This window comes from Haplochromis burtoni, unplaced genomic scaffold (genome assembly GCF_018398535.1).
Source record: "Haplochromis burtoni strain Fernald_Lab_line unplaced genomic scaffold, NCSU_Asbu1 Contig_1263, whole genome shotgun sequence".
Taxonomy (NCBI): domain Eukaryota; kingdom Metazoa; phylum Chordata; class Actinopteri; order Cichliformes; family Cichlidae; genus Haplochromis; species Haplochromis burtoni.
The window spans coordinates 48,524-58,536 of NW_024583624.1; the positions used below are offsets into that span (position 1 = coordinate 48,524).

Below are 10,013 nucleotides of genomic sequence, written 5' to 3' on the forward strand. Positions count from 1 at the left end.
GGCTCCAGCAAACACCAGCTGATACTAGAAATTAATATTAAATAAATTCTAACAACAGCTTATCAAGCTTAAACATGCTGCTGTTGTTTAGCGCGACATCCGCTGGTTTCCTCTTTCTGGCGCAAAGTGGGCGATAAACAAAAAAGAGAAAAAACTATCATGATTTTTTTTCTCTGTCTGTGATAAGATTGCTTTCAGAGCCGTTACCTAAGCAAGGGGGAGGGTGCATTCGATCTCCTCAGCTGTAATTGGTCCAGCGCAGAGTCAATCATGACCAATTGGCTCATCCACCACCTTTCATTGTTATACTGTTATAAAAAGAACAAAAAACATCGGCCCATGAAAAAGAAAAATCACAATTGGCCCACCTGGCAAATGCCCTGTATATCCGATGGCCAGTCCAGCTGTGATCCAAGGCCCGCTGTTAGAGCCAAAAGTAAAAACGTGTATATGGTGGATTTTTCACCATAATTTGGTCTTTCATCAATACAGGTTTTGAAAGCAGTTTACAACAAATGTTGTACAGTCCCGATCAAAAGTTTAAGACCACTTAAAAAATAGCTAAAAATCATATTTTGCATAATTGGATCTTAATAAGGTTCCAAGTAGAGCTTCAACATGCAACAAGAAGAAATGGGAATGACACAAAATATTTTTTTGAGCATGCAATTTATTGAAAAGAATGCTTGAACTGAAACAGGCTGTTTTACAGCTGATCAAAAGTTTAAGATCACATGCCTTTAACACGCCAAATCTGTGCAGAAATGTGGATTCATAGCCTGTTTCTGTTTAAGGGTTGTTTTCAAGAAATTGCATGCTTACATTTTTTTTTGTCTCACTCTCATTTCTTGTTGTTGCATTTTGAAGCTCTGCTTGGAATCTTATTTAGATACAATCATGCAAATATGATTTTTTTTTGCCATTTTTCATGCGATCTTAAACGTTTTAACGGGACTGTATGTATGTGCAGTATGCTGTTTTCACTTGTGGCACCAATTGAGTTTGTCAGTATTACAAGCATGCCAAGCCTTAATGAAATTATTTTGCCTTAATCTAAAAAAAAACAAAAACAAATGAAAATATCAAAACGTACTTGCTTACTTATTTTGCATACTAGTTAATGTTTTAAAGCCATAAATTATGCATGTTAAGTTGATAGATTTTATAGTAACACCAACATCCACCTCCAGGCTGGAGAAAACAACCTCCAACCACAGCCTTTAGAATAGTTTCTTCTCTTACATAAAATTTCTATGAATCCCAGTGTGTATTTCCAAGAATGTGTGAATCATTTGAGCTTTCATCAAACATCTGTGATGATCAATCTTTTTGGCAAAGGTGAGAGAAAAGTTTGAGTTGTATTTGCATTGTTAAACATTTTTCTTATGACATAGTTCACATGAAGTGTGGAAAGTTTAATTACAGATATCAAAGAGTTTTATACTCTAAAAAATATAAATATATTTCTGGATACTATGAAATGTATCCTGCCTGTACATTTCTGTAAGATAGGAAAGATAATTTTTTGACATTTTTAAGTTCTGCTCTTGTCACCTCTATTTCATTATCTAATTTCTCTTTTAAATTTGTAAGTAATAGTAGTTAATGATACTAATTAAATAAGTACTAATTACTTACATAATTTCTTTAAAAAGTGAGGTAATTTCACATTAGTTGGGTTTAAATAGAATTTCAGTAGTAATGACGTGCAATACCACTGGTTTGATATATCGGTCTTTGTGTTCCAATTTTCAGATGTTCATTCACAGCATCCTGGTAAGCATCCAAGAACAATTTTGCACGATTCCCCATTTCAGATGTGCTGTAAATACAGTTAACAAACATTACTGTAACTCATTTGTTTCAGCAAGAAAACAATTTTGGCTGGGTCTTTTATTTTATTTTTATTTAAACCCACACCTGTTGTTGTCTGAGCTACATATGTGCCAAGATGGCAACGAAAACAATGAAAAGCTTTTTTTGAGTAGTTGCGGCTTCCCTTCATAATCTTTTGAAATTTACAGTGTAAATGGTATTAGTAATTTACAGTTCCAGGCTGATCATCGTATTCACTATTGAACTTTTGTGTCTTCTTCTGTCAGCATGTGGCAGGGCTAATAAAAATGGCAGAATCGTAGGAGGTGAAGATGAAGCCCCTGGAAGGCATCTTTAGCCAATGCTGGCTTTTTTTTTCCTGTGGAGGGTCCCTAATCACCGACCAGTGGGTGCTGACAGCTGCTCACTTCATTACTCCAAATGCAGTTACTGTGACACTTGAAAACATCATCTGCCATCCCGACTACAATGCTTTAACATATGAGAATGACATGTGCCTCCTGCAGGTGTCGACTCCTGTGAATTTCACAGACTACATTCAGCCAGTCTGCTTAGCCTCAGCAGGCAGCACTTTCTACAATGGCACCAGCAGCTGGGTCACTGGCTTTGGTGACCTATCAAGTAATTTATAAAATATATATTTTTCTTTTATATTAGTGATACATGTAAAAATGCTCTTTTTTTTAAAAATTTCTCAATTAGGTGGTGGTTCCACCCCAGAGACTCTGCAGGAGGTGAATGTACCAATAGTGGGAAACAATGAGTGCAATTGTGACTTACAAAACTTGGTTGCAATAACAGATAACCTGATCTGTGCTGGATTGAAAAAAGATTCATGTCAGGTGACTACCACTTTGTGCTTATTTGTAATGTAAAGCCTAATTGACTGCATTGAGTATCAGCTTTCAACCACTCACTGTTTTTCTGTAGTGTTTATGATTATTAACATTATAGCCCTTTTCCATTAGCAGTTACTTGACTCAGCTCAGTTTTCACGCAATAGGTGAAGTCTCTTGCCCAAGGGCACAATGACCGAGACAAACAGAGCAGGGGATCAAACTGCCAACCTTCCAGTTGCAAGATGAGCTTCCCATACTCCATTGTTGTGTTTTGGTTGTTTTTTTGGCCGTGATGTATACAAATGATGTCACTGGACTTTTGGCCCCATTGCTATAATGACCCAATGCACAATCAACTGTACGACAAAATGACCAAAACTGAGTAGAGTCGAGTCCACACTGAGCACGAGTGAAAAAGAGGCCTTTATTTGTTCAAGTTCATTTATTCATACATCATTTCACTTAGATTTATTTCATTTCTTTTATAAACCAAATACCTTGAAAAAGTTTTGTGATACTCTCTGTCAGTGACTAAAAACGATTTAATCATGTGAAGGTGAGAGTGTTGGATGATACTATAACTAATCAGTACAAGTTATGTGTGTCTGATTGACGGTTAACACGAACAGCTCCAGAACCATTTTATGCATTTAGTAGAAATTAAGTTCCATGAGATGTTCAACTGATCTAAGTCTGTTTTAAGAACTTACACATTTTTTACAGGAATACTCGGGGGGTACCACTTGTGACAAAAAATAATATAGGTATCTAGATCCAGAGTGGAGTTCTGAGTTTTGGTGATGGCTGCACCCTACCTAGTAGAACAGGAGTCTACGCTCGTGTGTCCCAGTACCAAAACTGGATCAGTGCCACCGTGACCGGAACACCACCAGGTTTTGTTACCTACACCTCCCCGGGCTTTGACTATGACTTATTCTTCACCTGCCCCACATCAATCTCAACCACTGCTCCTACCTGCAAAGAAAAGCGTCTGGACTTCTTTAAGTTGCTTGAAGACATTTCACCTCTCATCTGAGAAGCTTCTTTAGTTCTAAGGACAAATGATGGGGAATCCCAGATTTAAACCTAGTAGGAGTATCCCCCCACAGAGGGACAAAAGGACCCCCTGATGATCCTCCAATCGCCTGAGCCAAGGTGTGAAACTGGGTGTGGGTCCCAATCAGCCAGGGTTTCGGGTGCGCTCATTCTGAAACCTGGCCCCACCTTATCATGCGAATTCCTGAGGTCAGATGGCCCAGGATATGAGTGGGATACTCCCACTAGGTTTATATCTGGGACTCTCCACCATTTGACCTTAGAACTGAAGAAGCTTCTCGGATGAGAGGTGAAACGTCTTCAAGCAACTAAAAGAAGTCCAGACGCTTTTCTTTGCAAGCTCCTTTGACTACGATGACCTGGATGACTGAGAACCTTCACAGACATCACATTCTGTTCAGGGCCAGCTGTGGACGAATGAAGCCTCAATACATCTACACTTTAAATGGGTGTAACATTTCAAACATACATCATATTATCTGTTTTTCCTTTTGCAGAATGGCAATGCATTCGAGATTATTTTTCTCAGAAATTCTATTCATGACATCACACAAGAATAGACAAATTAGTTTGCATCAAAGTGGTTATATAATGTAACATCAAATATTTAGACTAAACCCAAGCCCATTTCTTAAGTCCTGAAAAAACACGTCATAACAACAGTCGTATGTTACAGTAAGTCCTTCCTTTTGACAGAAGAAATAGTTCACTTTATTGAGCATGTATCTACAATATGCAGCTTTTCAAATGAGAAAATGAAAATGAAATAATCATACCTAAAAATAATCAAAGTATTGAATGATGTCATAATTAAAACATTACCTTGGTTTTATAGTTTAGTTAATGTTTTATCTCCATAGATTTTCCATGTCATGACATAGATACGGTCTCATATTCACACCTGCTGGTTGAAGGAAGTGTTTCTCAGGAAAATAATCTGGGTAATTATTTCATTCATGTTCACTTATCCATTCATCTTTTGAATATGAACTTTGTTCTCATGTAAACGCATTGTTATTTATTGTATAATGCTTTGGTGCCACTGGGTTTTAGCATGTCTCAATGTCTCACACCTTATTCATGCCTTTAAACAGCTGGGTGATTTTATCTGATCTCCCACAGGAAGAGTCTTTTGTCTCTTCAACACTGTGAGAGGTAACAAGAGTGTGTGAACTTTTCTTTGGGGGAAGACTAAATGTGTGAAAACAGCATTGTACTGCTTTTTGTTTCTGTAGAAGGCATTTAAACTCAGGACTTTGCTGGGTTCAGGAGAGACTCTGCTAGTCATTCTTCCCGTAATGGCTCCTCTCACCAAGCTTGGATTTTTGTTCTTTTTTGATTAAAGGAGGTTAGCTTCCACTCACCGTTTGTCTGCAGGCTTTATTAAATGGAAACTTCCACAACAGCATCAAGCCCAACTTGTTTGACCTGGTTCCTTGTCTTTTGTTGCTTATGTAGGTCCAGTGGTCAGTGAGGGCAAGGACAAGTGTGGAGGCATGAGCTCGTGGGTGGAGTTCACCAGGATTTCCATATTTAATACTTGAAGTCAAATTAAAACCGGTGTACTTAACAATGTCTCTCCAACAGTTTGTGTGCTGTTTCTCTGTGATCGTCGTTCTCTTGTGCAAAGGTGAGAAATTGATTTTATTTGCAGTACTACACTATTTTCTTATGGGCTATAGAAGAGCAGAAAGATTAATACAGAGATACAAAACATTAAACATTAGTCACATTTTCTTCTGCCAGGTTACTATTAAAGGGCTCACTTGGCATGTTCCCTGTAAATTGCTGTAGGACAGGAACATTGTGTTATTTTATATAGATATTTCCAACTTATTCATCAATAAACTGGCAACTATGTGTTTAGCACGTGTTCAACAGAGCTGAATTCAGTAACCTAATAAAAACCAGTGTTTATAAGGGAAGAGACGATACTGGCACAGGTACAAATGACAAAATCTTTGATTTATTTGCTGTTGAATGAATAAATAAAATTGAATTGTTAGCAGACAAACGATATTAGAAATTGAATTTTTAAATTACATGGGCAATATCATAAGATGTAATATAACATAATATAGTATAATATAATATATTTAATTTGCTATTGGAAAAAATACTTTTAAATTTCCTGAAAGGACAGTTTTAGTTTAGTTATGTTTTAAATCACTCACTTTTCCTAAAATTCTGGGAGCAGGTCCAATTTCAGTTTTTACATATTTGTTTCCTCTCTCTCTGACCCGTGCTGACAAAAGCAAATCGTGATGTGCAATACACTGTTTTAACTAGTTATCGCTGTTTCAATTTTCAGATGCTGATTCACAGCAGCCCGGTAAGCATCCAAGAACAATTTTACACATTCTGCAAGCTTCAGGTTTCAACATGATTATTTCCTCCTCTCAGCTGCAGACAATAGACGATACTCCTCTCATTTGTTTCAGCAACAAAGGAGTGCTCGGAGTCTTTTTCATTTGACATTAATCCTACAGTCTACACCCTTGGATAGACGTTTTGTTAAGTTAAATATTAAATGCCAAAGTTATGAAACTATAAACAATGACTAAACATATTGGTTTTACAGCAAGGACAGGATACGATGCCAACATATTTTAGGATTGAATGTCTTGTCATGTCTCCCTCCCCTCACTCTCACCCACTCGTGGCATATGGCCGTCCTTCCCCTAGCCTGGTTCTGTCGGAGGTTTCTTCCTGTTACTGTAGGGTCTTTATCCTTACAATACAAAGCAACCTGAGGCAACTGTTGTTGAGATTTGACTTTGAAAATTTTAATTTGGAGAGGACCGAATATCCGTAATATACTGACCAAGTCACAGCTTTGATTGAAGTTACCAAACATAGCAAATATATTTGTCTAACCCTACTACATGAATTTAGACATGATCATTTTTACACCAGCAATAAAATGTTGCATATTGTATTGCATTTTAAATTACAACTGGCTCTCTCTGAAAATCTGAAGAATACTGCAGGAAGTCTACTTAAAATATAGTATTATTAAGCCCTGTTTGCAAAAAAACAAGAATCTTCACAAATATCAGCACCAAACTGAATAAAAAGCTGCAGTCTGGGGAGGTTTGAAAGTTGACTTACAGTCAATGGAGTTTGTTGTACAATCAGCATGTTTTAAGAATCTTTGCATCTTTCTTAGTAAAGGTGCTTGCAGGCAGACACAATCAAAAACAACATGACAGATAAATTGCCAAACATTACGCCTAAAACAATAAGGAATGCTCTTTGCTTTACCAGTAAGTGGTTTTTATTGTGGCTTATCAGCGTACTCACCATTTAACTTGCATCCATTTTTATTTATCAGCATGCGGCATGGCTGCAAAACATAGCAGAATTGTAGGAGGTCAAGATGCACCCCCAGGAAGTTGGCCCTGGCAGGCAGCTTTATCCATTTTTGGCAGTTTTTCCTGTGGAGGATCCCTCATCACCGACCAGTGGGTGTTGACGGCCGCTCACTGCATTTCATTGTAAGTCACCATTGTAAGTTACCATTTTTAGTAATAATAATGTTCCTGCATGGTGTTGCAGGAGTTAGCACTGTTTCCTGACTTCAAAAAGTTCTGGGAGGTTTTTTAGACTTGTGATTTGTAAGAAAATGGATAATGTTGCACTTGTCTGGTTATCATGTGGTCCCTTTTTTTAAGCTATTTTTTTGGTTCTAATGACTGATGGCTAATGCTAACATGTATAAAAGGCCTTGAAGAAACTGTTGCTGTTGCTTTGATTTGACTCTATATAAATAGCACATTAAATCACAGCCAGATGAGAAACTTTCCATCAACTGGAATATATATATATGTATATATATATATATATATATATATATATTACTGCATTTGTTACTATGGTGACTGTTATAATGGTCAACATAAGATGCTATGAAAATAACTATATTATTTTTTCCGGTTTTTTTTCCGTTTTGTCAAGACTTGAACTCTCCTTCACAAAGGTCCATCTGGGTCGCCACAGCCAGTCAGGTTTAAACCCAAATGAGGTGACACAGACACTTGAAAACATTGTTTGCCATCCCAAGTACAACCCTTTAACAATTGAGAACGACATATGCCTCCTGAAGCTGTCGGCTCCAGTGAATTTCACAGACTACATTCAACCCATCTGTTTAGCCTCTGAAAACAGCACTTTCTACAGTGGGACCAGCAGCTGGGTCACTGGTTTTGGTAGTACGGCAAGTAAGTTACAAAAAATTTAGTTTATTTTACTTTACTTACTTTATCAAGGTTCAAAAAGAATAGTGAATAGTATGATGTACAGTTTGGAGATGGTGGCTCTAACAAGAAGACATGAAGCTGAGCTAAAGATGTCTAAGGAGCTTGCAAAGAAAAGCATCTGGACTCCTTTAAGTGGCTTGAAGACGTTTCAACTCTCATCCGAAAAGCTTCTTCAGTTCTAGAGTCCCAAATTTAAGCCCTGTGGCAGTGTCCCCCCAAGAGGGACAATGGACCCCTTAATGATCCTCTATCTAATCACATGAGCCAAGGGGGGACACTCTTGAGGGGTTACTCCCACAAGGCTTAAATCTGGGACTCTCAATCATTTGACCTTAGAACTGAAGAAGCTTCTCGAATGAGAGGTGAAACCTCTTCAAGCAACTTAAAGAAGTCCAGACGCTTGTCTCCACGTTCCTTAGACTATGATGACCTGGATGACTGAGAACCTTCATAGACATACTGAGCTAAAGATGTTTCGATTTTCATTCATGAGACCATCAGAGGGACAGCTCAGGTTGAGCGGTTTGGAGACATAGTTAGACATATGGTTTATACAGTGGAGAAGAGGTGCACAAGAGGGAACATGGTGGACAAAGGGTATTGAATATATGGAGCTGCCATGCAGGAGAGAAAAGAGCAAGACCACAAAAGAGCTTCATGGGTGTAGAGGAGGACATAGCAGGAAAGAATGCTAAGAATAGCATGAGACTGAGGCAGATGATCCACAGTGGAGGGAGAAGAAGATGGTGCTGGCTTCTTTAATAAAAGCTCTTGCATTTGAATTTTTTCCAATTAGGTGATGGTTCACTTTCCAACATCCTGCAGGAGGTGAATGTACCAATAGTGGGAAGCAACGAGTGCAAATGCTACTATCAAGACTTCAGTGAGATCACAGAGAACATGATCTGTGCTGGGTTAAAAGCTGGAGGGAAGGATTCATGTCAGGTAACACCCACTGTTTGTTTACAAGATAGAGTGGGATGTTAATACAACAAATGCTGCTAGTTACTTTTTAAGGAAGTAATGCATCATGTTACTTCATTAATTCATGTAGAAATCATTTGTTACACTACTTGTTACATTACTGCACCATGGCCTCTTACTCAGACATGCAAATAATCTGTTTCATGTTGACACGATCCATACTTCACCAGGATTGATCTTACTGAGACAAGTCAGGACCTCTACAGGACGCCTATCTGTCTGAACTTTTATCAATTTCTTTTTACAGGGAGACTCCGGGGGACCACTTATGACAAAGAAAGAATCAGTCTGGGTCCAAAGTGGAGTTGTGAGCTTTGGTTATGGCTGTGCTGAGCCTATGAGACCTGGGATCTACACTCGTGTGTCCCAGTACCAGAAATGGATCAGCGACACCATCACCGGCAAATCACCAGGCTTTGTTACCTTCACCTCGCCAGGCACTGATAGTGATTTAGACTTCACTTGTCCGATAGATGACAATGTGTTTGACAGTGGTGAAAACCTGATCCACTTCACTCACTTCACCTCTCTCTGTGTTCTTGTTGTGTTGCTCCAAGTGTTTGTTGGAAGTGATGGAATTTAACTCATCACATTTACTCAAGTCCAGCATTGAAGCTTGAAATAATTTTTCTTTATGAAACTTTATAACCTAGAGGTGAAGGCTACACTTTTTATTCCAATAGATTTATGGGGGAGCTTCAGTTTCAACTTACCCAATTTAGGATTTGAGTATTTGAGAATACACAATTTAAAATTTTTATAAATGAAGCACTAGGTATGAAAGTAATGGTAAATACTAAAACAAGTTGAGTCAGTGAGCATATTAGACATTATAACACAGAATAACTTTTTATCTGAAAATGTAACATGCTTACTTATCTCTACTGTCTAAAATATGGTAAATTGCTTTACTTTGTCTTACTTCATTTTAATCATTTAAGACATTTTAATGATTAAAGCAGTGGTTCCCAAACTTTTTTTGCTAGGCTCCCCTTTGTTTTACAAGAAAAATGTTCGCGCGCCCCCAACCTTCTCGCAC

General features: G+C 38.0%; 1 protein-coding gene and 1 pseudogene across 1 annotated transcript; both read left to right on the forward strand.

Moving 5' to 3' along the window:
• The first annotated feature begins 1,316 nt into the window (after positions 1–1,316).
• Positions 1,317–5,275, forward strand: LOC121813200 (annotated as a pseudogene).
• Positions 4,918–9,938, forward strand: LOC102300208 (serine protease 27). Its single transcript, XM_005952142.2, has 7 exons — positions 4,918–5,079; positions 5,190–5,361; positions 6,043–6,063; positions 7,066–7,228; positions 7,689–7,951; positions 8,787–8,935; positions 9,222–9,938. The coding sequence occupies exons 2-7, from the start codon at positions 5,304–5,306 to the stop codon at positions 9,555–9,557; spliced, it is 990 nt and encodes a 329-aa protein (XP_005952204.1). The 5' UTR covers positions 4,918–5,079; positions 5,190–5,303; the 3' UTR covers positions 9,558–9,938.
• Positions 9,939–10,013: the final 75 nt, after the last annotated feature.

Excerpts from the sequence above, each read along its gene's own strand:
- LOC102300208 (XM_005952142.2), top strand. The coding sequence starts at position 5,304 with ATGTCTCTCCAACAGTTTGTGTGCTGTTTCTCTGTGATCGTCGTTCTC. Across the intron at positions 7,952-8,786 it reads TGGTTTTGGTAGTACGGCAA|GTGATGGTTCACTTTCCAAC; the intron begins GTAAGTTACAAA and ends TTTTCCAATTAG. Across the intron at positions 8,936-9,221 it reads GAGGGAAGGATTCATGTCAG|GGAGACTCCGGGGGACCACT; the intron begins GTAACACCCACT and ends TTCTTTTTACAG.